The 27,595-nt window shown below is 35.9% G+C and overlaps 1 protein-coding gene across 2 annotated transcripts in view; it reads left to right on the top strand.

Annotated features, from left to right (window-relative positions):
- Window positions 1-325: 325 nt before the first annotated feature.
- Window positions 326-27,595, top strand: part of EVI5 (ecotropic viral integration site 5) — a gene marked incomplete at its 5' end in the record, with an annotated part of 150,078 nt that continues 122,808 nt past the window's right edge. The window contains 5 exons of one of the 2 annotated variants that reach the window (XM_082661816.1): window positions 326-489; window positions 20,043-20,232; window positions 20,885-21,109; window positions 21,928-22,002; window positions 25,673-25,798. In XM_082661816.1, coding sequence (XP_082517942.1) covers window positions 341-489; window positions 20,043-20,232; window positions 20,885-21,109; window positions 21,928-22,002; window positions 25,673-25,798 — 765 coding nt within the window. The remainder of the gene's footprint in view (window positions 490-20,042; window positions 20,233-20,884; window positions 21,110-21,927; window positions 22,003-25,672; window positions 25,799-27,595) is intronic. The other variant, XM_082661817.1, reaches the window with a different exon arrangement.

The raw sequence follows: 27,595 nt of genomic DNA on the forward strand, positions 1-27,595 counted from the left end.
AATTGATTTTATCACTCCCTGATGGATTTTAGCCTGTAGTTTGGAAAACATTGTTCTAATTTGTTCATGTCGCAGAACCGAAATAAGGAGTTTCCAAAAGCTGTATGTTAGGACAATCATTGCTAAAACAGGTTTTACCTTTATTAACTCAAAGAAAATATTCTGATGGTGGTTATAAAGTAAAACTAAACAGGATTATCAACTTCTTGGTAATGCATACAATACAATTGACGTGTGCAACTATTATTTTTATCTTTAGGTGGCGACAGACAAGGTTGCAGAAAAGTTGAGTTCTACTCTCTCATGGGTGAAGAACACAGTGTCACATACAGTCAGTCAGATGGCCAGTCAGGTGGCAAGTCCATCTGCTTCATTACACACTACATCCTCGTCTACCACACTGTCAACGCCAGCCCTTTCACCATCTTCCCCATCACAGTTGAGTCCAGACGACTTAGAACTCCTGGCTAAACTGGAGGAACAAAATAGGTAAGTGAGGTTGCTTGGGTTTTCTTTCTTTTAATTATCATACAAAGTCAACCATTCATATATGTATATATGCCATAATCAAAATTTTAAATATTTGTTCAAATTAAGAATGTTTAGGGGAGTTCCCTGGTGGCCTAGTGGTTAGGATTCTGGGCTTTCACTGCTGTGGCCCGGGTTCTAGTCCTGGTCAGGCAATGAGGTGCCGCAAGCTGTGTGGCGTGGCCAAAGAAAAAAGAATGTTTAGTTTTTGGCTCCTTGTTTATCAAAGCTACTTAACAAAAGTATTCAAGTCTTTTTTGGAGGAGTTGGTCTTAAAACTAAAGTTGGACTAAAATTTTCTTCTGCCTTGGATAGCTGTAGAGATTTGTTTTCTTAATATAGCAAATTATCTAAATTTTTCCTGAATTTTAGAAAAGGTTTTTAAGGCAAATAAAACTACCATTTTTGTTTTTTAAACTCTCTAAATAGTCCCCTTTGGTTAAGCTGTAGAATTATTTAATTTAGGATGGATATCTGATTTGTGATTTAGAGTGGGAAATCTCTTCATAAATTTATTCATGGAAGGCAAAGTATTCTTTTCTTTTAATGGTGTGATATAGAATACTTGTTTACTCTGTTATTAATGTGTACTGTGGACCCTGGGTACCCCTTCACTAATATTACTATCAGAAGTTCTCTAGGGCATCAGCTATTAAAGAGTTATTGGAAGAGCGTCCTTTTACGTTCAGTCAAGATATATACCACCACTGGCTTTAAGGGTAATAAGAGAGATAATTTCTAACAGCTCTTTTGATATACAATGTACATAATAAAGTACACATACTTAAGGTATACAATTTGATAAGTTTTGACATATGTATATATCTGTGAAATTATCAACCAAATCAAGAAAATGAACATATCTGTTATCTGCCTTTCTATCCCCAGATAGCCGTTGATTTGCCTTTTGTCACTGTAGATTAGTTTGCATTTTCTACAGTTTTATAGAAATAGAATCATACAGTATGTACTCTTTTTTAATGGGTTATTTCACTAGCATAATATTTATGTTGTAGCACATATGAATACTTCATTCCTTTTTTTTGCTTAGTAGTATTCCATAGTATGGATATATCACAGTTTACCTACTCACCTGTTGTGAAATGCTATAAACATTTGTGTACAAACCTTTGTATAGATTTATGCTCTCATTTCTCCTGGGTAGATACCTAGGAATGGAATGGCTGGTTTATATGGTAGGTGTACATTTAATTGTCGAACTGTTTTCCAAAGGGCCTATAGTTTTCCACATTCTCATCATCAGTGTATGAACATTTCAGTTCTTCTACATCCTTACCAATGCTTGGTACAGTCTTTTAATTTTAGCCATTCTAACAGGTATTTGTATCTTGTGGTTTTAATTTTCATTTCCCTAATGGTGTTGAGCATCTTTTTATGTGCTTATTTGCCATTGATATGTCATCTTTGATTAAATGTCTGTCTGAAATTTTTGCCCATTTAAAAAAATTAGGTTGTTTGCTTTCTTATTATTGTGTTTTAAGAGTTCTTTATATATTTCAGGTGCAAGTCCTTTATCCATATATATGTTTTTCAAATTTTTTTTGCAGTCTGTGGCTTATGCTCTTAGCATTATCTTTTGAAGAGCAAAAGTTTTAAATTGTAATTAAGTCCAATTTGAAGTTGTTCTTTTATGGACTTTGCTTTTGATGGCTCAAGGTCACACAGGTAGACTCCTGTGTTAGAGAAGGTTTATATTTTTAAGTTTCAGATTTACTGTCGTACATTTGAGTTAATTTATTTGTATGAAACAGAGCATAGATCAAAGTTCAGTTTTTGAATATGCATGTTTAATTGTTTTTGTATTTGTTGAAAAGACTGTCCTTTCTCCACTTAATTACTTTTGCACTTTTGTCAAAAGTCAGTTGTCTGTATACGTTATGTGCTTATTTCTGGATTCTTTTTCTGTTCCACTGATCTATTTGTCTACTTTAATGTTAGTATGACACTGTCTTGATTATTGTAGCTTTCTAATAGGTCTTGAAATCAGATAGTGTTAATCCTCCATCTTTGTTCTTTTGACGATTTTTGCTGTTTATCATACCCTTGTGAATTTTACATGAAGTAATTTGTACAAAAATGCTTGCTGAGATTTTAATCAGAATGCTGTTGAATTCCTAACAGTATTGCCTTCCACCCATGAACACAATATATTTCTCATTTACTTATTACTTGTGCATGCTATTGTTTTTGTAAATTTAATTTTTGATTGTTCATTGCTACCATATAGAAATACAATCATTTTTCTTTTGTCATTCGTGTATCCTGCTGCCTTGATAAATTCACTTGTTCTGGTAGGTTTTGTTGTTTCTTTAGATTCCATTAGATTTTCTACATAGATGAGCATGTGGTCTGTGAATAAAAGCATGTTTGTGTCTTCCTTTACAATATGGATGCCTTTTATATCTTTTTCTTGCCTTATTGCAATTGACTAGTACCTCCAGTACAAATTTGAGTGTAAGCGATGAACAGATAGCCTTGTTTTCCTGATCTTAAGGGGAAAGCATTAAATATGAAGTTAATTGTAGGTTTCTGTAGATGACTTTTATCAAATTGAAGAAGTTCCTTTTTATTTCTCATTTGCTGAGAGTTTATAAGAAACAGAAGTTGGATTTTGTCATATGCTTTTCCTGAATCTTTTGAAATGATTACATCGTTTTCCTCTTTTAGTTTAATATGGCAAATTACATTGATTTTTAAATGCTAAACCAACTTTGCATTCCTAGGATAAACCCCACTTAGTCATTATATACTGTCTTTATAAAGTATTGTTTACTGTCTTTATAAAATATTGTTGGATATGATGTGTTAAAATTTTGTGTGGAATTTTTGCATCTATTTTCAGGAGGGAAATTGGTCTGTAGTTGTCTTCCGACATCTTTGACCTTTATCTGTAATGTCTTGTGTCCTTGTAATGTCTTTGTGATCTTTCCTCTTTTCTAATATACGTGTTTAGTGCTGTACGTTTCTCCTAAAGCTCTGCTTTAGCAACATCCCTTTAAATTTTATGGTCCTGAGTGTGGTCTGTTTTGATAAATATTTTATGTGCACTTGAGAAGATTGTGTATTTAGCTGTTGTTTGGTGGCGTATTCTATAAATGTTAATTGATTCAAATTGATTGATAGTGTTGTTCAAGTCTACTGTATCTTTGCTGGTTTTATGTTTACTTGTTGTATCAGATATTGATGTCAGATGTTGAGAGAAGAGTATTGAAACCTCCAACTATAATTGTGGATTTATTTCTGTTTAAATTTTATCAGTCTTTGTTTCATGTAACTTGAAGTTTTATTATTGTGTATATAAACGTTCAGAATTGTTATGTCCTGTTGTGAAATGCACTCATTATCCCTAGTAATATTGTTTGCTTAGAAATCTACTTTATCTCATCTAGTCACTGTAGCTTTCTTTTGAATAATGTTAAAATTTTATATATTTTTCCATTCTTTTATTCTATTTTTTTCTTTATCTTTAAAGTTTGTCAGTTAGCATATAGTGGCTCTTGCTTTTTAAAATACAATCTGACAATCTTTGCCTTTTAATTACAGTAATTAGATCACTTTTTAAAAAAATTATGACAAAATTTTATTTCTTGCTCACGTTAATGTTCATCCGAAACTGCAGGCTGAGTACATTTTTGCTGCACACTTCATTTCTGGAACAGTGACCAGCCCCTATGCAGGATAAACCAGACTCATGGCAAATAGTGGAAATATATCTTAAAACATCTGCTAGAGAGTGATACACATAACTTCAACTCACATTTTATTGGCCAAAGCAGATCACATACTCACACTCCTTATAGAGTGAAGTGAGGATTAGAATCTTCTTGCTGGATCTTAGAAAATACATGCTTATTATTATTTCAGCACCTTTTCCAGTATTTTTATTGTATTGTTATTGTGCTCTTAATTATTCACATACCATAAAATCCATCCCTTTAAAGTGTACAATTTAGTGGTATTTTTAGTACACTCACAGAGTTGTGCAAACATTACCACTATCCAATTTCAGAACGTTTTTATGACTCCCAAAAGAAACTTTGTACCCATTAGTCTCCCCTTTCCTCCCTCCTTCCAGCTGCTGGTAACCACTAATCTACTTTCTGTCTCCATGGATTTGCCTATTCTGGACATTTCATTGGTAGTCTTTTGTGACTAGCTTCTTTTACTACTTAACATAGTATTTTCTAGGTTTTGAGGAAAATAGATCATTTACATCTAATGTAATTCTTGATATGGTTATGTTTATATTTGTCATCTTGTTTTACTGTTCTTTATCTTTTAATTTTTCGGCCTTTTGACTGAATGAAATGTTCTTTATGATTCTGTTTTATCTTTTGTTGATTTATTGGCTATAACTGTTTTTTTTTATTTTTATTTTTTTAACATCTTTATTGGGGTATAATTGCTTTACAATGGTGTGTTAGTTTCTGCTTTATAACAAAGTGAATCAGTTATACATATACATATGTTCCCATATCTCTTCTCTCTTGCGGTTGCTTTATGGTTCATAGTATATATCCTTAACTAACTTAGCACGGTATGCCTTCAAGAGATCTCATACCATTTCACACGTAGTGTAAGACTTAGAATAGTACATTTCCATTTCTCCTCTCCAATCCTTTGTGCTAGTTTTATCATGCATTTTGCTTTTGTATATGTTATAAACCCCATACTACATTATTATTTTTGCTTCAGTAGTCAATTATCTTTTAAATGAGATTGAAATAATAAGAAAAAATCTTATATTTGCCTACATAGCTTCCATTTCTGGTGCTCTTTGGTTCTTTTTTTTTTTTTGTGGTACGCGGGCCTCTCACTGCTGTGGCCTCTCCCGTTGCGGAGCACAGGCTCCGGATGTGCAGGCTCAGTGGCCATGGCTCACAGGCCCAGCCACTCCGCGGCATGTGGGATCTTCCCGGACCGGGGCACGAACCCGCGTCCCCTGCATCGGCAGGCGGACTCTCAACCACTGCACCACCAGGGAAGCCCTCTTTGGTTCTTTTTTAGCTCCAGATTTCCAACTGATAGAATTTTCCTTCTGTCTGGAGGACTTGCTTTTATATTTCATGTAGTGTGGGTTACTCCTGTATGTCTGAGTCTTCATTTTGCCTTTGATTTTTAAAAATATTTTTTCTGAGTATAAGACTCTAGGTTGACAGGGCTTTTTGTTTGTTTGTTTTTTGTTTGTTTTCCTTCAGTACTGTAATGTGTCATTGACTTCACTCTTGTATTGTTTACATCAGGAAATCTGATGCAATCCTTATCTTTGTTCCCGTGTATATAATGTGCCATTTTTCCTCTCTGTCTCCTTTTAGAGTTTTTCTTTATCCCCGGTTTTGTTAATTAATTAATTAATGTATTTATTTTTGGCTGCGTTGGGTCTTCATTGCTGCGCACAGGCTTTCTCTATTGTGGTGAGCGGGGGCTACTCTTTGTTGCGGTGCATGGGCTTCTCAGTGCGGTGGCTTCTCTTGTTGTGGAGCATGGGCTCTAGGCTCCTGGGCTTCAGTAGTTGCGGCATGCAGTCTCAGTAGTTGTGGGTTGCAGGCTCTAGAGCGCAGGCTCAGTAGTTGTGGCACACGGGCTTAGTTGCTCTGCGGCATGTGGCATCTTCCTGGACCAGGACTCGAACCCATGTCCCCTGCATTGGCAGGTAGACTCTTAATCACTGAGCCACACAGGGAAGTCCTTTATCCCTCGTTTTAAGCAGTGATTCTGAGGTGCCTTATTGTAGTTTTCTGCATGTTTCTTACTTTGGGGTTTTGTTGAACTTCTTGTAGACTTAATAATTTTCCTCAAATTTGGAAACTTTTCAACCATTTTATTTTTCAAAATTTTTTTGTGTGTGTGGTACGTGGGCCTCTCACTGTTGTGGCCTCTCCCATTGTGGAGCACAGGCTCCAGACGTGCAGGTTCAGCAGCCATGGCTCACGGGCCTAGCCGCTCCGCTGCATGTGGGATCTTCCCGGACCGGGGCACGAACCCGTGTCCCCTGCATCGGCAGGCGGACTCTCAACCACTGCGCCACCAGGGAAGCCCCTTCAAATTTTTTTTGTTCCTTTCTCTCCTCCTCCTCAGTGACTCTAATTACACAAATACTAGGCCACTCGAAGTTGTTGCACAGCTCACTGATATCGTGTTCACTTTCTGGAAAATTTTTATCGCTTTGTATTCAAGTTCTCTATATTGTGATCTGCCATGTCTAATTTGCCATTAATTCTATCCAGTGTGTTTTTCCATCTCTCACATTGTTCATCTCTAGAAGGTGGAGCTGAGTGTTGTTTGTATGTCTTTACTTAAGTTTTGAATATACAGAAGTATAGTCTTAATAACTTTTAATGGCCTTGTCTGGTAGTTCTAACATTTCTATCAATACCAGTTTGCTTTTGATTAATTGCTTTTTCTTCTCATTGGTTATATTTTTCTGCTTCTTTGCATGCCTGATAATATTTGATTGGATGTCTCACATTGTGAATTTTACCTCACTTGGTTTGGCTTTTTTCCTATAAATATTCTTGAGCTTTGTTCAAGAATGCAGTTAAGTTACTAGGAAAGAATTTGCTCTGGAGTAGTGCACAGCCTAGGGCTATTATTCCCTCCTACTGAGGCACGACCCTTTTGTGTACTTTACCCAATATGCCTTGAAACAGGTTTTCCAGTCTGGCCGGTGGGGACAGATACCATTCCTGGCCCTGTGTGAATGGTGGCCACTGTTAAATCTAATCTTTTCTGGTGTTTTTTTTCCCTCTAGCTTTGGGTAGTTTCCTTACATACATGTGCTGATCAGTTCCCAGCTGAATACTTAATGGGTATCCTCTGTCAATCTCTGAAGGTCTTGTTTGTGTACTTCTTACCTCTCTGATACTCTTTTCCTTGGACTCTAGCCACTTTGGTCTCCTCATGCTCTCAGCTCTGTCTACTCAATTGAGAAAGTTCACTAGGATCTGTTGAATTTTTCCTACACATGCCAGAATCTGGAAACTCTCTCATGGGAGGTAAGATGGCAGTCATAGGTCTTACCTCACTTATCTCCTGAGTTTCAGAAATTGCTGTCCATTGTTGCCTGTTGGCCAAAGTCTTACATATTCTGAATATTAACTCTGCTCAGCTTTAAAAAAATTTATTGCTGAGGTAGTTGTTGAAATTTTTGCTTTCAAATGACCTGTCCTCAGGTTCGGTCCCTTTCTGTTGATATGGAGACAGAAAATAGAGACGTGAAAGAAATTACCTGGAAATAGAATTTACAAGCTAGAGACTTTGAACCTGGCCCAAATGAACAACTAGAAGAAGACCTAATGTTAGCCCATTCAAACCTGGCAATAGAAATTGTCCCCTTCTGATTATTGTTTCCTAGAAAGTGCTTTTAAAGGGTTTTCTTTGGCTCTCAGCATTTGATGGGTAAGATAGAAAGCTTGGTGTGCCACATGATGATAACTTTATGTGGGTTTTATGTGTGTATTGGTATTAACTTTGTGCCCCTTTGCTTATTACATTTGAAAGATTTAGAGCAAAGTCTTTTGGTTGAGGTTTTAGGAGGAGGTAGTTTTCTAGCATAATATGTAGATTGGCAAAGTTTCTTGGATAAGATGAATTTGGAAGAGGCTCATGAAAGAGCAAAGTGGAGTGTTGGGTTGTGTGAAGGCAGTTATGAGCAAATAGATGCTCACAGAAAACAAAGTGGCGGGGACTCTCAAAAGGAGGTGTATGGTGTGGAAAACTTAGTGGAATATAAAACCAGGGCAGGACTGGCAAAGTAAAACACTTACAGATGGTGCTAAAGGATGTAAAGAATTTATAAGTTTTGAATTGGTTCTTACATGGAAAAGTAGTTCGCACAAAAGATAACTTTGGCCCTGAGTTTGTAAGTGACCAAAGTTGAACTTATGGTTATGATCAATAATTACTGTATAACTAAAATATAGAAAACACCATATAAAAATTGTTGCAAGTGATGTGTGTATAGATGAACTTTTTCTCACGTAATTCACAATTTATTCCAGAATACTAGATGTGCTTGGCATATATCTTAACAATTAAATAATAATTGTTAGAATTGTTTAAAGATGTCTAGAAAAAAAATTTTGACAAGTAAGACTTCGAAGAAGTTAAAGAAGCAGAAAGTTTTCACCCTTTGTTCTTGTGTGGAATTACTCAAAACTTTGTACTTGTTTGAGTTCACATTTTGAGTCTCTCACTCTTTTTAAAAAAATCATTAAAACCCAGAATCCATGGGAAGGATTTATGTGTAGAGAATGGGTAAATGTAGCAATATTTTGTTTTGCCTTAGGAGAACAGTCCTGGTGGAAAAACACATCTTTCTGACTTTAATAAAGAATAAAATGACAAACACTAAGATCTAGCTCACCTTCCCCTGTTCTGCTCTAATACCCCAGCAATGTATTAAGTCCAAGAAAAAACTGCAAGAATAATAAGCTAAATTTTCTCCGACCACTTCTGTGGTTTGTAATGTAGATATGCAAGTTATGTATCTAAAGTAAAAACTGAGACACAACTGTTACTTCTAACAGGTGAAATGCTTTTATTTAGGATGTTTTCTTCTCTTTTGCAAATGTAGATGAATCTCTTGTGTTGTTTAACCATCTTTGATTAAGAAAGTATAAAATACTTTGGCAGTATTTTAGAAAATTAAAATTGAAGAAACATGGAAATACCAAATTCTATAAAAAAACTGTTTTTCCTTCCCATAGTTTTGCTGCAGTTATCACTTTTTAAAAATCAGTGCATCTGGCAACCCCAGGAAGATGTGAAGAAATGGTTCAATACAATGTCAAAGATCTGTTTGATGAAAGTTAATTATTGATAGCCTTGAAGTTGAAATGGGACAGCTATTTTTTTTTCTGTGTTAAGTGTGTTTTTCATTTTAAAAATACAAAGGCTTTGGCTGAGATGAATTTAAGAAGGTAAGGTTCAAGTGTAATAGCAATGCATTTTAATTAAGGAGGGGAATAGTGCTAATTTAAATTTTAAACGGGCCATTATTTGTGTGGTTTAAAAGTTTGGCATTGCAACCATGTTTGTTTCCTTTTGCGTTCTGTTATTTAGAATCAGATTTTACTTTTTAGCAGATTTTGGGGAGTGAAATATGAGGATGAGGAAATGGTTCTTCTAAACTAAAGTAAATGTATTTTATTTATTTTTTAAAATATGGTAAGCAGGAATCTTTGAAACCTTAATTTATATATCTTTGTATCCTACCAATATCTAAGTCTACACTGTCGAATATGGAAGCCTTTAGCCATATGTGACAGTTGAGCTCCTGAAATGTTGCTGGTCTAAATTGTGGTGGGCTGTAAGAGTAAAATATACTCTAGATTTTGAAGAGCTGATTTTGGGGGGAAAAAAATCTCATTAATTAAAAAATTTTGATTACATACTAAAAATATGTAATATTTTGACTATATTTGATAAAATAAATTATTAAAATTAATTGCAACTATTTCTTTATACTTTAAACTTGGCTATTAGAATATTTTAAATTATGTAGGGGCTTGCGTTATATTTCTATTGGACAGTGCTGATCTAGGTGATCTAACTTTTATGTTTATAATTTTAGCACCACAGCATTACCTCAGTTTTCCTAAGGATACTCTCTATAACACAGCCATGAACATTTAAGGAAGTAGTAAAAAGCTTCTGAACAAAACATGTATTTTCAAGTCTTTGCGTTAAAAATTCATGTATTTTTAATCATAGGAGAAGCCTTTAGATCTTCACTCGAACTCTTTATTCTTTTTCTTTTCATAGGATTGTTTTAAATTTTTAATCGGTTATCTGATTTCCTGAGGAATTTGATGATATGATTAATTAAAAGAATTTATTGTACTATTTCTGTTGCAACTAGCTTAGCTTTAGTCTGCAGTGTCTATGCTTTCTGTCTGGAGTGTCTGCATAAAGCAATCAGTAAACCATCAGTTTCTTTTTTTAAATTTTTTTTTAACATCTTTATTGGATTATAATTGCTTTACAATGGTGTGTTAGTTTCTGCTTTATAACAAAGTGAATCAGCTATATATACATATATCCCCATATCTCCTCCCTCTTGCATCTCCTTCCCAGTTTCCCTATCCCACCCTTCTAGGTGGTCACAAAGCACTGAGCTGATCTCCCTGTGCTATGGGGCTGCTTCCCACTAGCTATCTATTTTACATTTGGTAGTATATATAAGTCCATGCCACTCTCTCACTTGGTCACAGCTTACCCTTCCCCTCCCCGTGTCCTCAAGTACATTCTCTACGTCTGCATCTTTATTCCTGTCCTGCCCCTAGGCTCTTCAGAACCTTTTTTTTTTTTTTTTAGATTCCATATATATGTGTTAGCATACGGTATTTATTTTTCTCGTTCTGACTTACTTCACTCTGTATGACAGTCTCTAGGTCCATCCACCTCACTAAAAATAACTCAATTTCATTTCGCTTTATGGCTGAGTAATATTCCATTGTATATATGTGCCACATCTTCTTTATCCATTCATCTGTCGATGGACACTTAGGTGGCTTCCATATCCTGACTATTATAAATAGAGCTGCAGTGAACATTGTGGTACATGTTTCTTTTTGAATTATGGTTTTCTCAGGGTATATGCCCAGTAGTGGGATTGCTGGGTCATATGGTAATTCTATTTTTAGTTTTTTAGGGAACCTCCATACTGTTCTCTAATCCATGAATTTGGTAAAGTAGCAGAATACAAAATTAATGCACAGAAATCTCTTGCATTCCTATACACTAATGATGAAAAATCTGAAAGAGAAATTAAGGAAACACTCCCATTTCCCATTGCAACAAAAAGAATAAAATACCTAGGAATAAACCTACATAAGGAGACAAAAGACCTGTATGCAGAAAACTATGAGACACTGATGAAAGAAATGAAAGATGACACAAACAGATGGATAGATATACCATGTTCTTGGATTGGAAGAATCAACATTGTGAAAGTGACTATACTACCCAAGGCAATCTACAGATACAGAGCAATCCCTATCAAACTACCAATGGCATTTTTCACAGAACTAGAACAAAAAATTTCACAATTTGTATGGAAACACAAAATATCCTGAACAGCCAGAGCAGTCTTGAGAAAGAAAAACAGAGCTGGAGGAATCGGGATCCCAGACTTCAGACTATACCACAAAGCTGCAGTAATTAAGACGGTATGGTACTGGCATGAAAACAGAAAGATAGATCAGTGGAACAGGATAGAAAGCCCAGAGATAAACCCATGCACATATGGTCACCTTATTTTTGGTAAAGGAGGCAAGAATATACAATGGAGAAAAGACAGCCTCTTCAATAAGTGGTGCTGGGAAAACTGGACAGCTACATGTAAAAGAATGAAATTAGAACACTCCCTAAAACCATACACAAAAATAAACTCAAAATGGATTAAAGACCTAAATGTAAGGCCAGACACTATCAAACTCTTAGAGGAAAACAGAGGCAGAACACTCTATGACATAAATCACAGCAAGATCCTTTTTGAACCACCTCGTAGAGAAATGGAAATAAAAACAAAAATAAACACATGGGACCTAATGAAACTTCAAAACTTCTGCACAGCAAAGGAAACCATAAACAAGAAAAAAGACAACCCTCAGCATGGGAGAAAATATTTGCAAATGAAGCAACTGACAAAGGATTAATCTCTAAAATTTACAAGCCTCTCATGCAGCTCAATATCAAAAAAACAAACAATGCAAACCAAAAATGGGTAGAAGACCTAAATAGACATCTCCCAAGAACACATACAGATTGCCAACCATCAGTTTCTGATCAGAATATTTGAGAGGGGGCTGCAAGACTCATGCATTCACCTTCTCTGAGATCTCATCTTAGGAAACAAAAGCCAAAGAAAACCCCTATGCTTTCAGAACTGGAGAGATTCTTGTCGTCTAGGCACCTCCCTCCTGAGTTGTCTCTGAATTGTTTCCTGTGCTAATTCCTTGTCTTTTCTCTTAATTGTCCCTTCTTGCTTCTCTTGTTCTGAGACTTGTATACGTGCTTGATGATGTTGCTGTGAAAGGGTGTGACTCCTGTGAGTCAGAAGTGTATTTTGTTGCTATTGATTTGCCTTTCTTTTAGCCAGCAAGCTGCTGTCTTTCTCCATGCACTTTCATATCCTGTTTGTTTGGTGTAACATTACAAGAGTGTTTGACCCTATGTTTGAAAGGTTGCTCCCTCTGCAATAAAGTGCCAGTGTATTTAGCTTTCCACGTGTTTTTCTTGTATAGCAGTTTTCTTCCTTAGCTTTCTTAGATCTTTCCTTAGTTCTTTATAAATTAACTTAGCAGTTTACACATTCCCAAATGGCATGTTGACCTGTCATTTTTGTATCCTGCTCTCTTATTTCTGGTATCCATAGGAAAGCATTATACTGAGTACAGCAGGATATTCAAAAAGTTTGTCAAATAATTGCCCAGTTTCCACTTGTAGACTTTTCAACTTCTGGGCTTCTTATCTACGTGGGTAAGTCCCACAAGTACTTCATATTCCAAATAACCCAAAAGAGAACCCATTCTTTATCTTCTCCTCCTTTGTATTTTTCATAGTATTGTAGTAAGTAGAGGGTTTTTTTTCTTTCATGTTTGTCAAATATGTCCTGCTATACATAAGGTACTTTTTTTTTTTCATGTACCCATCATTGAAGTGCACAGAGTACCATTTTTCTCAGATAGGTGACCCCTTGGTGAGGTGAAGGTTCACTTCTCAGTAGCAGGAATATGGTGAAGGTAATCTCTCTAAAATAAGACCCAAAGACCCTGATTACTCTCTTTGTTGGCATATTCCCTTGTTCTCACTTTAGTCCCTAGTCCTGTCTATTAGGGTACTGGAAATGCTTTCTCTCTGCCAAGTATTCTAAGCTTCTGCAAGCAAACAATCCTAGACTTTTTCCATCCTTGATACTATTTGAAGTCCAACTGATAATTGGCTTTAGCACCTCCACCTCAGATAATGTGGAGCTGTAGCCATTTTGAATGCTGCCCTTAGAGCTGGAGGTACAGAAATTTGGAATTGCTTAGCTAGGAGACTGAGGACTATGTATTTATTCCCCAGTCAGTAGAGATTCAACTCTGATGTCTTAGTCTGGCAGCATTCTAGGAGGATGAATAAATTTGGGCCTCTGAATTATTGTATAGCAGCAGGCCACACATACCTATGGGGAATGCCTTTGATTATAGTGTACAATATTCCTACCAGGCCAATATTCTTTTCCTTAATTTGATAAATTTCTTCTTGTATTAGTCATAAGGAAATTATGTTGGGGTGGGAAGGTAGTTTCCTTTTTTTTTTTTTAAAAATTACAGTAAATCCATGCAAGGCAGTGAACCCATGTGCTCTGGGAAGAGGAAGATAACTGAATAAGTTTTGAATAGACTTCTCACTAGCCCATGGATCATGAGTAATGTTGTTGTATTACCACTTTCTCAGTTGCCAGGCTAAAGTCTTTGGAAACTGTTGGCATTTTCAGGCATTGTGCCTCTACTGCCATGTCAAGAGTATTTTAATTGAATTTAAACTAGGTGGCAACCTGTCTAGCAGTCTTCCTGAGGTGGTTTTTTTTTTTTTTAATCACTGCTTTTAGGAAAAAGAAATAAAAATATCTGATTTTAATTACACATTCTGTAAGGTCTACATATTCTTAATTAGTATGTAAATTCTTCTACATACCATGACTAAGTAGCTACTGGGGAGAGACTTGATAGTATCAATTCAAATGTTACTTCTTTTGGAAAATGTTAGCGGTCTCTCAGAAGGATTTCATTATATCCATAGCACTGGAAAAAAATTATAAAATTTTTCCTTAGAAAATTCTAAATTTTGATAGAGTGACCAACAAATTTGAAAAAAGAGAAAGGAAGTCGTGTTCATATTTCCCTTTCTTTATGAAATAGATACACTTAATATATCAAAAACAGTTACTGTTTTTTGTGATAGTAATAGTCATGGTTTTTAAAACAATTCTGAAGGGCTTCTAGTAATAAAAAGCAGTAGTTTCTCACCTAATTCTCACTACCCCTAATGTCATTAACCAGAGACAGTATTTTTAATACATTTTTATAAAGTTGATGTATAATTTGCAACAGAGAAATGCACAGTTCTTAAGTGTACAGTTAGAGCTTTGATAGATGTATACACCTGTGTATAACCCACAGGCCATTAACACGGAGACAATTTCTGTCATCTTAGAATATTCATTTGTGCCCTTTTTAGCAACCCCACCACCTGAAACTTTTCATCTGATTTTTATTGCCATGGATATATTTCATTTGTTCTTTTTTCGATATAACAGCATTTGGGGGCTATAATTCATATACTGCAATTCACACATATGAAGTGTACAATTGAGTGTTTTTTCATGTATTCACAGAGTTGTGCAACCAATCACCACAATCAATTTTAGAACATTTTCATCACCCCTCAAAGAAACTTTGTATCCATTAGCAGCCACTGCCCATTCCTTCTTGTTCCCCTTACTCCCACTCCAGTCCTCAGCAGCATCTAATCTACTTTCTGAATTCTAGCTATTTCCTATAAATTGAATCATACAATATGTTTCCTTTTGTGACTGGTTCTTTCACTTAGCATAGTGTTTTCAAGGTTCATCCATGTTGTAACATGTATCACTACTTCATTTATTTTCAAGACTGAATGATATTACACCTTATGGATATACCAGTGTTTTTATTCATTCAGCACTTGATGGACATTTGGATTGTTTCCACTTTTTGGCTATTATGGATAATGCTGCCATGAACATTCGTTGTATAAGTTTTGTGTGGACATAGATTTTCATTTCTCTTGAATATATACCTAAGAGTAGAATGGCTGATTCGTATGGTAATTCTTTGTTTAACCATTTAAGGAATTGCCAGACTATTTCCCGAAGTGGTTTTAACCACTTTATATTCCCATCAGTAGTGTCTGAGGGTTCCTGTGTCTCCATATCTTCACCAACACTTATTATTTGTCTTCTTGATTATAGCCATACTAGTGGTTGTGAAGTGGTGTGTTGTTATGGTTTTGATTGGCATATCCCTAATCATTAGTGATGTTGAGCATCTTTTTATGTGTTTATTGGCCATTTCTATATCTTTGGAGAATTGTCTTTTCTTATTCTGCGCCCGTTTTTATTTATTTTTTATTTTTTTAAATGATTGCTTTATTTTTAAAAAATTAATTAATTTTTGCCTGCCTTGGGTCTTCGTTGCCATGCACAGGCTTTCTCTAGTTGTGGCAAGCAGCGGCTACTCTTTGTTGCGGAGCATGGGCTCTAGGTTCACGGACTTCTGTAGTTGTGGCACACAGGCTCAGTAGTTGTGGCTTGCGGGCTCTAGAGTGCAGGCTCAGTAGTTGCGGTGCACAGGCTTAGTTGCTCCGCAGCATGTGGGATCTTCCAGGGATTGAACTCGTGGCCCCTGCACTGGCAGGTGGATTCTCAACCACAGTGCCACCAGGGAAGTCCCTGTGCCCATTTTTAAATTGGTTTGTTTGTCTTTTTCTTATTGAGTTGTAAGAGTTATCTATGTAGTCTAGATAGAAGACTCATGGGTTACAAATATTTTTCCCATTCTGTGGGTTTTCTTTCCACTTTCTTTTATTTTTTATTATTTTTATGTATTTAGTTTTTGAATTTTTAATTTATTTTTATTTATTTATTATTTTTGGCTGTGTTGGGTCCTCGTTGCTGCGCGCGGGCTTTCTCTTGTTGCGGCGAGCGGGGGCTACTCTTTGTTGCGGTGCCTGGGCTTCTCATTGCGGTGGCTTCTCTAGTTGCAGTGCATGGGCTCTAGGCACGCGGGCTTCAGTAGATGCAGCGCGTGGGCTCAGCAATTGTGGCTTATGGGCTCTAGCACAGGCTCAGCAGTTGTGGCGCACGGGCTTAGTCACTCCACAGCCTGTGGGATCCTCTCGGTCCAGGACTTAAACCCGTGTCCCCTGCATTGGCAGGCGGATTCTTAACCACTGCACCACCAGGGAAGTCCCTCTTTTCACTTCCTTGATGGCATCCAGTGAGGTACAAAACATTTAAAATTTTGATGAGTCCAATTTATACATATTCTTTATTGTTACTTGTTCTTTTGGTGTCATGTTTAGGAAGGCTTTTCTTCTACAATCTGTGAAGGCTTGTTCTTGAACTTCTTATAAGTAGAATCATATAGCATGTACTTGTTTGCATCAGGCTTCTTTCACCTAATGTTTATAAGATTCATGTATGTATCAAAGTTTGTTTCTTTTTATTGCTGAATAGTGTTGCAGTGAATATATATGCAGTGAATGAATATATCACAATTTGATTATTTTTCTGGATATTGGGGTTGTTTCTGGGCTTTGGCTAGAAATAAAGCTCTTCTGAACTTTCAATTGCAAGTCTTTTTGTGGATGTAGGTTTTCATTTCTCTTGCTGTGTCATATAAAAATGTGTTTAACTTTGTAAAGAATTGCCAAACAGTTCTTCAAAGTGGTTGAACTCTTACATACTTCTGACATGGTTATATGAAAGTCACAACTGCTCCCATCTTTAGCAACACTTGGTATGGCCAGTCTTTAGAATTGTAGCCATTCTAATGTGTACATAGTGTGGTTTTAACCTGGGTTTCCCTGGTGACTAAGGATGTTGAATGTTTTTCAGTTGCTTATTGACTACTTGACTATTTTGTTTTGGAAAGTGTCAGTTTAAGTCTCTTACTCATTTTTTAAAAAATGTGTTGTTTGCCTTCTTAATTATCAATTTTAAGTGTTCTTCATGTACTCTGGATACCAGTCCTTTTTGTCAGATGCATATGTTAAGGATTTTTTTTTTCAGTTTGTGACGTACCTTTTCATTTTCTTAAAACAGAGCTTTTTGAAGTCCAATTTAGTATTTTTTTAATCAGATTTTTCCTTTAATGTTAGTGTTTCCTTGTGTCCCATTAACAAATTTTGCCTATTCCAAGGTTGTGAAGACTTTTTCCTGTTTTCTTCTAGGAGTTATATAGTTTTAGGTTTTATATTCAGGCCTATTGTCCATTTTGAGTCATTTTTTTTTTAATATGTGAATTAAGGCAGAGACAATATAATGTAATGTCTTTACTTGGAATATTTCATTTGTAAATGTTTTTCACAGTTTTGTATATTTGTTTATGTTACTTATTTCATTGTCCTCTGAAGGTGAACTGCTTAACCCTTTTCTCTAATCTGCCCATGAATTCACTTGGCTTTCCTGCTTATACTTAAAGTTACAACGTGGGGATCTCTGAGACCCTTCTGACTCTTAAAAGAAAAAATAAAAGAAAACTTCTATTTGGGTACTTTTTCATCTATACTTTCATTATATCTCAAATTTATGTTTAGCTTAGGAAATACCATTATTTTCTTTTTAACTGCATGTCTCTTTGTTAATGGTAGTGGTGCAATTTAATTATTTGGCATATAGCAAGCATTCAGTGAATAAGTGAAATGAAGAACTTAGGTTCAGGTTATTTCTGTAAAGTTTGTTTCTGTATTCCATTTATAATTCTTAAGGTTTAGAGTCATACATAAAATTACTTAAATACATACACTAATTTTTTCATAAGATATATTATGGACTTACTAAAATAACATGGGAAAAGTAGTATTTAAAGCAAAACATCATTAATTAGTTTTTTCTTTTTTTATATACATTTATTTTATTTATTTATTTTTGGCTGCATTGGGTCTTCGTTGCTGCACGCCGGCTTTCTCTAGTTGCGGCAAGCGGGGGCTACTCTTCCTTGCGGTGGGCGGGTTTCTCATTGTGGTGGCTTCTCTTGTTGCAGAGCATGGGCTCTAGGCGCGCGGGCTTCAGTAGTCGTGGCTCGCGGGCTGTAGAGCGCAGGCTCAGTAGTTGTGGAGCACGGACTTAATTTCTCTGCGGCATGCGGGATCTTCCTGGACCAGGGCTCAAACCCATGTCCCCTGCATTGGCAGGCGGATTCTTAACCAGTGTTCTGCCAGGGAAAAGTCCTAATTAGTTTTTTCTGATAAAGAATATTTATAGCAAAGAGTTGACCCTGAATTTGGCTGTTTTGTAAGTTTTTCTGTTCTTAGAAATATTTGGGACATTTTATTTAATTTATTGTTGCCGTAAAAAATGTATTAAATTATCCCATGAATAAGGATAGAATGAGTACAGTTTATATTACTGTGTTATTGAATATGACTATCTGGTATTTGACGGTATTTTTTAATATGGGGATTTTGATTTTATTTCGATTCAGTCAGTGTTCAGTATGCTTTGTATTGAGCTAAATACAAAGATGATATAAAGGGATGTAAAGTTAAGCAAGATATAAATATGGCTCACAAGGGGTGTTTTTATAATCTGCTTGGTATAATTTGACTCATATGTTTCTTTTCTTAATTATTTTTTATATGTCATAAATTAGTATTGGGAGCATTTCTTGTCTAAGCAGATGATTTTCTGAAGGAGTTACTGGAAGTAAATAGTAGCCATGTTAAATACCTAAATAGATGTTTTAATAATCTATTGAATGACATGTAATTTACATCTTTATAATGATAGAGCCACATTTTTCCAGCCTTTTTTTTTAATAGCCTGTGTACATGTGAAAGAAATAATGGATTTGATGTTGTAATGAGTCATGGAATGGATCTCTGAAATTATATTAACCCATCATTCTACAGATAAGGAAGAGGCCTTAAACAGGGCCTTAAGAGTAAAGACGTTTCAGTTTAAAAGTGCAAGTCCAATGATAAATGACAGCTGTTAGTTGGCCTGAGTTTTTGGGAGATAGTAGGGATTATGGAGAGTTAGTGGATTAAAGTCCTTTCTCATTTAAAGGGAGAAGCTCCTATTCTGCTACATCCTGTTGTTTCTGTTTAGGAATGTGGGCCTAGTCCCTATCTTTTTATTTTTCAAGAGAGTCCAGAATTGTAAATAAATATAAATATATGTGTATATAAACAGATAAATGAAATCTTCTAATTTTAGTTTTAGTAATTATTCAGTTTTTTACTCAAACATTGCATGGGCCAAACAAAACACTTTTTGTTTGGGCAGGTTAGTTATGCATCGGTAAAAGCAAAATGAAAAAAGACTAGGGATTTGATTAATTTGTGTGTCTGCCTTACTTTTTTAGCCCTAGACACTTTGTAAACATGATAGGGTTAGTTCTTTCATAGAATTGGTTATACCTCTTCCAAGTAGTTTTTTTTTCCTGAAGCCCTCCCAATCACTTTTCTCACCAGAAGATTTCTTTTAATTTTTAGTGGTGGGAAGGGAAATTATGAGGGGACTAATAGTAACATATTTAACATAATTTACTATTTCAAATTTTGAAATTGTATGCTTAGTAGAAAAAATACAGCAGTTAATTTTATAGATGCTGACCAAATATTATTGAAATTATATATATTTTAAAACCATGGCTAAATTGCAGTAGTGAAGCTCTTAAGTATCATCATGTCATCTAGTGTCACAGTGAGATGTTGAGCAATTTTTAATTATGTTTTAGATTGTTAGAAACAGATAGTAAATCTTTAAGATCTGTAAATGGATCAAGAAGAAACAGTGGCTCCTCCCTTGTATCAAGTTCATCAGCCTCCAGCAACCTCAGTCACCTTGAAGAAGACTCTTGGATTCTTTGGGGAAGAATTGTTAATGAATGGGAAGATGTGCGCAAAAAGAAGGAAAAGCAAGTTAAGGTATTCATATTCTTTGTTTAAGTCCTTCCTCTTATCCGAAAGGGCATGAGGCATCAATTAATAGAGGATTAAAAAAATCAGATTCAATACTTCCCAAGTGCTATGATGAAGAGGTCTGCTTTATATATTTGTGCCCATAGAAGTTTTGGTTTGTAGCTATCAATTGTTATAGAGGTCTCCTAATTGTAGAAATATATAGCTGAAAATTATTTTAGATATTAAATTCTCTTATTTTATAGATTCAGAAATGGAAGTTGTGACATCCTATATCCTTCAGTTACCAGTATTTTACTTTTTTTATTTTAAAACATAAAACAGCCCTTTGAAAGATGATGGTTACAGTGCCATCATTCACAGCTCTGCAGATTATCAGGTCCTTAATACCTTTAGAGGCCATACTCTGAGTGAAATGACAAGAATTTATCTGTGGCATTGTTGTCCCTCTGATCAGAACAGAATATACCCGTATCTTAGCCAAATCGTAGCCTTGGTTAAAAAGTTCCCTAGTCTTATTTTTATAAAAGTAGCTTTGTGAATTATAAATTTGAGAGTCATCTATTCTACTCCAACCTCCAATAAGTCTTCTTTGGCTTTCAAGGTAGGAAGCCTAAATAAGTCACTTAAACATTTTTATTTTTATTTTTATTTGTAGGAACTTGTTCGTAAAGGGATACCCCATCATTTTAGAGCAATAGTTTGGCAACTTTTGTGCAGTGCACAAAGTATGCCAATTAAGGATCAGTATTCAGAACTCCTGAAAATGACCTCACCTTGTGAAAAATTGATCCGAAGGGACATTGCTAGAACTTATCCTGAACACAATTTTTTTAAGGAAAAAGATAGTCTTGGACAGGAGGTTTTGTTTAATGTAATGAAGGTAAGTTCTATTTATTCATTTTTTGAGATGAAATGAATTCTCAGGAGGTTGAAATTAAACATTTCTCATAATGAAGTATGAACTCTCACCCCAGTAATCAGTTGCTTTGGCAATAAATTTGACTTTAGCATAATTTTGGCTTTAATTCTGATGCTAGATTATTGTCTAGTTTGGAGAACTCTTAGAAAATTCCTCACATTGCTTGGTATCAGTTGACTGAAATCAAATAACCTATAAATCACTATACATACCATAGAGAATATCTTCCATGAGAATGAATAATTCACCTTCTGTGAGTCACAATCTGGGAGCAAATTTTTCGCTTGCTGTGGCCAGCATTGCTAAGAGCTCTTAGCCCTTAAAAGTGTGTGCCATTGTAATTTTTTCTCCAATGTTGCCTTTTCCCTTTGCATAATTCCTTTTCCTTCTAGCTACCTCCGTGAAATGTTGATTTCTTGTTAAATCATTTCAATTTTGTCAGTGCTTCACCTTCATCCTACTCTAGTTTTGATCTTTGTCAGATATATAGTTTTAATGATTTTTAAGCTTTGTCACTTTCCTGAGTACAGATTCCTTTATTTTCTTGTCCTTAGGAGTTGTCAGTTCCTAATTGGGAAATCATCAAAATAAAATTTTATGTGGTAAATCATTTGCTTTTAAAATACTTACAGGATAGGATAACATCTACAATAAAGCAAGCAAGAGCTTCTCTAAAAAAATGGTCTTTAATCCACCTTCTTACTGTCTTTAGGCTTTTAGAGAAGGAAGGTATGATAAATCATGTGAAAGTATTTTGAACAACATTTTTTACTTTTTAGGCATATTCTTTAGTGGATCGTGAGGTTGGTTACTGTCAAGGAAGTGCTTTTATAGTTGGATTGTTGCTTATGCAGGTAAGTTAGTATAAGTATTAAATGTCCAATTAAGTTCTTTATTAAAGTTGGAGAACTTAAATATCATCCTCGTTTTAGTAAGTAGATATTGGGTATTTCCCCCTAAACATAGTCTAAATAGGAACATTTAGTTTGCATTTTAAAATATTAAAAGTATTGAAAATAACATACAGTAGATATCCTGCCACTAAATCAAATTTCACCTTATCTACATTTGGACCATAATATTCTCTAAAGCCTGTATCTACTTTTAAATCTTAACTTATATGTCAATATTTAATGACGAATAATCTTTTCTCAGCCAAGGAGGACTGATTAAAGTGTTGGTATGAAAATCTTATTTATGGAACTTCCCTGGCAGGTTCTATCGCTGGTTGGGGAACTAAGATCGCACATGCTGCGTGGCGCAGCCACAAAAAAAAAAAAAAGAAAGAAAGAAAGAAAAGAAAAGAAAAGAAAATCTTATTTATCATGTACAACGTCTTTGGAAATTTATACAGTAATTCTATTTGTCACAGAGCTGAGGGCTTGTTATGCCTGTTTTACTATAGGCTCTATAATAGAGGTACTCAGTCACTTTTACTGCCCTGGGGATATAACATGTATTTCCATTGGCAGTGACTTATTTTGGGTGGGGTGTTTTCAGAAGTCAAGGACAGGGACAATCAGTCATAACTTTGAAGGGAAATAGCATGTTGTGTTACCTCTCCAGCCTTATTGAAATTAAAAAAAAAAGTCTATCATACTCTATATTTAGTCTCAGACTAAAATATGATCTGAAAAGAAACCTTGGAGATAACTTCATTTGATCATGTGGGCTTGTTTTTGCAACTCAGTTCTGCACTGAGTTCAGAACTCAGTGATTCTTATTAACTCAGTGTCATAGAGAAAGTATGTAGAAACACATTGCTGTAAGACTCAAGTGTGCAGATTTCTTTATCATAAAAGGAATGACTATAAAACAACTGGGTGATTGTTCTTCATATTTATACTTTACTTGGTGTCACACTTTTTCATTTTGTGACTATCGTTTCAGTCTTTTTGAGAGGGACCCAGTGATAGTATTTTTTCTACCTCCTTTTGGTCTTTTATTCAATCATTTCAACTTATTTTTTAAAATATCACCATTTTTAAAACCTTCTCCCAATTTCTATATCAGTGCTATTGTGGAGGAGAGAGGGAATGAATTATTTGATATGTTCAGAGGAGAAGAAGTTCTTACAAGGCAAAAAAGGGAGAGAAATTGACTCATTCTCACTGTGACTGGAGTTGAGGGGTGGAGGGAGAAGTGGAAAGCGGAAGGTAGTTGTGGGAGATGAGTTTGGAGAAGTAGTAAGGGGTCACATCATGTAGGACCTTGTAAGCATTTTGACTTTTACTGAGGATATGGGGAGGCACTAAGTGTTTTGAGCAGTGGAGTGATGTGATCTGATTCATACTTTAAAAGTATCACTCTGGGATTTGAACCTCAGGTGGTGTGGCCCTAGAGCCTGCACTAGTAACTACCTGCCAGGATCATTGGAGGAAAGGAGTCAAAGATCTGCTAGGCCAGGGAATTAATCCTCATGAAAATGAATGGAGTTTGGGGTTGGGGGTTGATCCAGAGGTTTGTAGATGCTGCAAAAAAGAGGAGTAAAGGGTAATATCTGCTGGTATATGTTTCAGAGAGAAGGATCAGTTAATGCAATGGCAGTGAGGCATTGAGGTCCGAGGAGGGACATAAACCTCTCTACCCCAGGCCTCTTCCAGTGCTCTGGGAGAGAAAACAGCCACCTCAGGAGAGAGCCAGGTTTCCGTGTTGAAGTATTCTTCGGGGGAATCAGGTTTCACTTAGAGAAAGACAGTGAAAGAACATTTGGTAAACAGATTGAGGGTATAGGTAGGATATTTTGTTGATGGCGTATTATCAGGTTCAGAAAGTACTGTGGAAAAGGTTTCGGGAATATTGGAAATGGTGTTAAATTATGGGAGCAATAGAACCAAGCACATGGGATGAGAGTTCTGGGAGGTATGGTTTCTTGCAGTAACTGATATAAAAATCAGTGGGGCTATAAACCTTGACAGGATTAATAAGGATGGTCTCCAAGGCAAAACTGTGGCTATGTGTGTTGGGAGGAAGGAAGGAAGTGTGGGTTTTGCCAAGAATAACTCTTGGCTCCTGTCCATGGCTGTGTCAAGGCCAGGAAAAGTGTATTGTTAATAAAAGTAGTCTTCAGTAAGAAGAGTGCCTAGAGACCCTTTGAGGTTTCGTCTTTTGAAACACACTGGTATAATGTTAGTGAATGAACATTAGAAAATTTTATTTTAAGAAAAGCCACACAGGGGAATTCCCTGGCCATCCAGTGGTTAGGACTCCACGCTTCCACTGCAGGGGGCATGCGTTCCATCCCTGGTTGGGGAACTAAGATCCCTGCATGCCATGTGGCAGGCCAAAAAAAAAAAAACCACAAAATAATTTGTATAAGTGTTATGTGCCTACATATTCTTATTACAGAGCTTTTACGTTCATTATCTTAGTTGATATGATTATCTAGTGAGTTACACATAAAATGTGAAATTGGAACCTTTAAAACTCTAATTACAGGTTTTTTTAAAACTTATTTTACAAGTTCTTTTAACATTTACGCCATATTGTTTCTGCTTGGAACCCTTGAAAGGCTTCCTATCTCACTTAAGGTAAAAGTCCACATCCTTACAGTGGCTTCTAAAATCCTATGTAATTTGCTTCCCTTTATTTCTCCTCCGTAACCATACTTTCATTTGTAACATTACTACTAATTTAGTAGTCCCCTATTCGTTGTTCCTTGAGCATGCCAATTGTGATTCCATTTCAAGACCTTTGTATTATTCTCCCAGGACTGTTCTTTCTTCAGTTTTTCCCTTACCTCAGTATTTTGCTCAAATGTTACCTTATCAAGAGACTTTCCCTGACCTATCTATATATAAATAGCAGTGTAGCTCCCCGGGATTCCCTCTTGCTCTACTTTGTTTTATTTCCATAGCTCTTCTCACCATCTGACGTATATATTAATTGATTTATTCCATGTATTATCTGTCTCCCCCAACTAGAAGGTTCAGTCTGCTTGAGGGTAGATACTGTTTATTTTGTTCACTGGTATATACTCAGAGAGAGAAGTATCTGGCTTTAAATGAATATTTGTTGGTTGAATTCATGAGTAAGGCAAGTGAGGCAGCTGGTCTCAGAGGCTGTAAGATTTGTCTAACTTCTCATTGTCGGTGATAGAATGGGAAATTAGAGGCTTCTGATTTCTAGTCCATTGCTCTTAGTATTGTACCACATGGCACTCAGGATTGACATATATACACTACCATGTGTAAAATAGCTAGTGGGTACATGCTATAATGCACAGGAAGCTAAGATCGGTGCTCTGTGACAACCTAGATGGGTGGGGTGATGGGGGGGTGGGTGGGAGGGAGGTCCAAGAGGGAGGGGATATATATATACATATAGCCGATTCACTTCATTGTACAGCAGAAACTAACACAACATTGTAAAGCAATTATGCTCCAGTAGAAGAAAAAGTTAATGACAATAAAAACCAAAATAACAACATTGTTTATAGTTGGATGGGTACTTAGTTTAAATGTGTTTAGCTTATTTGTATATCACAGAACATTAACCTATGTTGCTTTTTTCCTCCTAATGCAGATGCCAGAAGAAGAAGCTTTCTGTGTATTTGTTAAATTAATGCAAGATTATAGACTTCGTGAACTTTTTAAACCAAGTATGGCAGAATTAGGCCTTTGTATGTACCAGTTTGAATGCATGATACAGGTAAAAGTGTGGTGTTAACCAAAAACATATTGCCTTTATATTTTTTGTCATCTTGGTTTGAGTGACAACTAAGCAAGTTTAATGTTAAAAGCATTAAAGCAATAGAAAAAGAAACAGTGTTTTAATCACATCATCATTTGTTGTTCAGTTAATCCACAGTTTAGACCTACTTCTCAGTTAGGCGCTGTCTGCAGGTAGATCACAGTCTGGAACTTGACTAGTTTTTATATTCAGACCTTAAGCATTTGTGCCAAATATAGTATATCATAACCTAGATGCATGAATTTCTTTATTATGCCATATTGTATCCTATTATTTTACATAGACTTTGCTCTCTTACAGAAGCCCATGACATTTGGACACTGATATCAATTCATTTCCTTTGAGACTATCTCTTTTATCTCTTTCAGTCCTCTCCCCTGCCTTTCCCTTTTCATCACTTTTTTTGCTGGCCTGTAATCTTTTAAAAAATATATTGTTTCTATCCTTTTGTGTTACTAGTTTAAGAGTCAGAGTCTTAGTGACTATGTGAGGGTGAAGAGGAGGAAGAGAGGAATCAAAACCAAGTAAAAAATACCTTTGAAGTATTTCATCTTTCTGGATTTAATTTTATATTTATATATATAAATAAATTTACTATTTTGTCCTGTAATGTAATGGTAGAAATATTCTTCATTTACTTAAATTTCAATTAGGTAAGCAGAATTTAAGAATATAGGTTAATCATTCAGCTGGCATAAGAGCCATTTTCACAAGTCTACTTTTCCCTGGCAGCCTTACCCACAGCAATTTTAAAATTCTCTTATCTTTTCTGTGTGTGATGAGATGAAGGGGATATACAAAATGTTTTTACATTTTAAAGTAAAAGACAAAGTAGGTCTTGGTGATTCTTAATTTTTTTTTCTTTTTGAACTAGTAAGCTTATTTTTATCACCCTTAAACTCCCTTGGTTTATTTTCAGTTAATGTATCATTTATGTTTTGAATTACTAGAGTGTTGAAGTATCTGTATTTTGGGTGAGAAGGTAGGAAGCTTAGGATAGGTGACCAATGGTAGATAGCACCTGAAAGTATTTCAAGATAACATTTCTTTCCCTTAAAAAAATTTTTTGGGGCTTCCCTGGTGGCGCAGTGGTTGAGAGTCCACCTGCCGATGCAGGGGACACAGGTTCATGCCCCGGTCCGGGAAGATCCCACATGCTGCAGAGCAGCTGGGCCCGTGAGCCATGGCCGCTGGGCCTGCGCGTCCGGAGCCTGTGCTCTGCAGTGGGAGAGGCCCGCATACCGCAAATAAAAGAAAAAAAGAAAAGAAAAAATTTTTTTTGGAAATATTATAGTTTATAGAAAAGTATAGAAAATATCAGATACCCATGTACCCACAAATAAGATTAAAGAAATATAAAATTTTTACTTATTTATTGTAATTTTTCTTTTTATTAATAAATCATTAAAAAGTTCCAACTTTTTTTTTTTTTTTTTTGCGGTATGCGGGCCTCTCACTGTTGTGGCCTCTCCCGTTGCGGAGCACAGGCTCCGGACGCGCAGGCTCAGCGGCCATGGCTCACGGGCTCACGGGCCCAGCCACTCCGCGGCATGTGGGATCTTTCCGGACCGGGGCATGAACCCGTGACCCCTGCATCGGCAGGCAGACTCTCAACCACTGCGCCACCAGGGAAGCCCCCAGTTCCAACTTTTTAAGTTCCAACTCCACATCCTTTTTCCCTTCTTTCTTTTCCAGACAATAACTACTATCCAGAATGTGTCAGTTTCTGCCTCTTAACTCTTCCGTATGAAGCCT

Source organism: Grampus griseus (genome assembly GCF_964374135.1).
Source record: "Grampus griseus genome assembly, chromosome: 1".
NCBI lineage: Eukaryota > Metazoa > Chordata > Mammalia > Artiodactyla > Delphinidae > Grampus > Grampus griseus.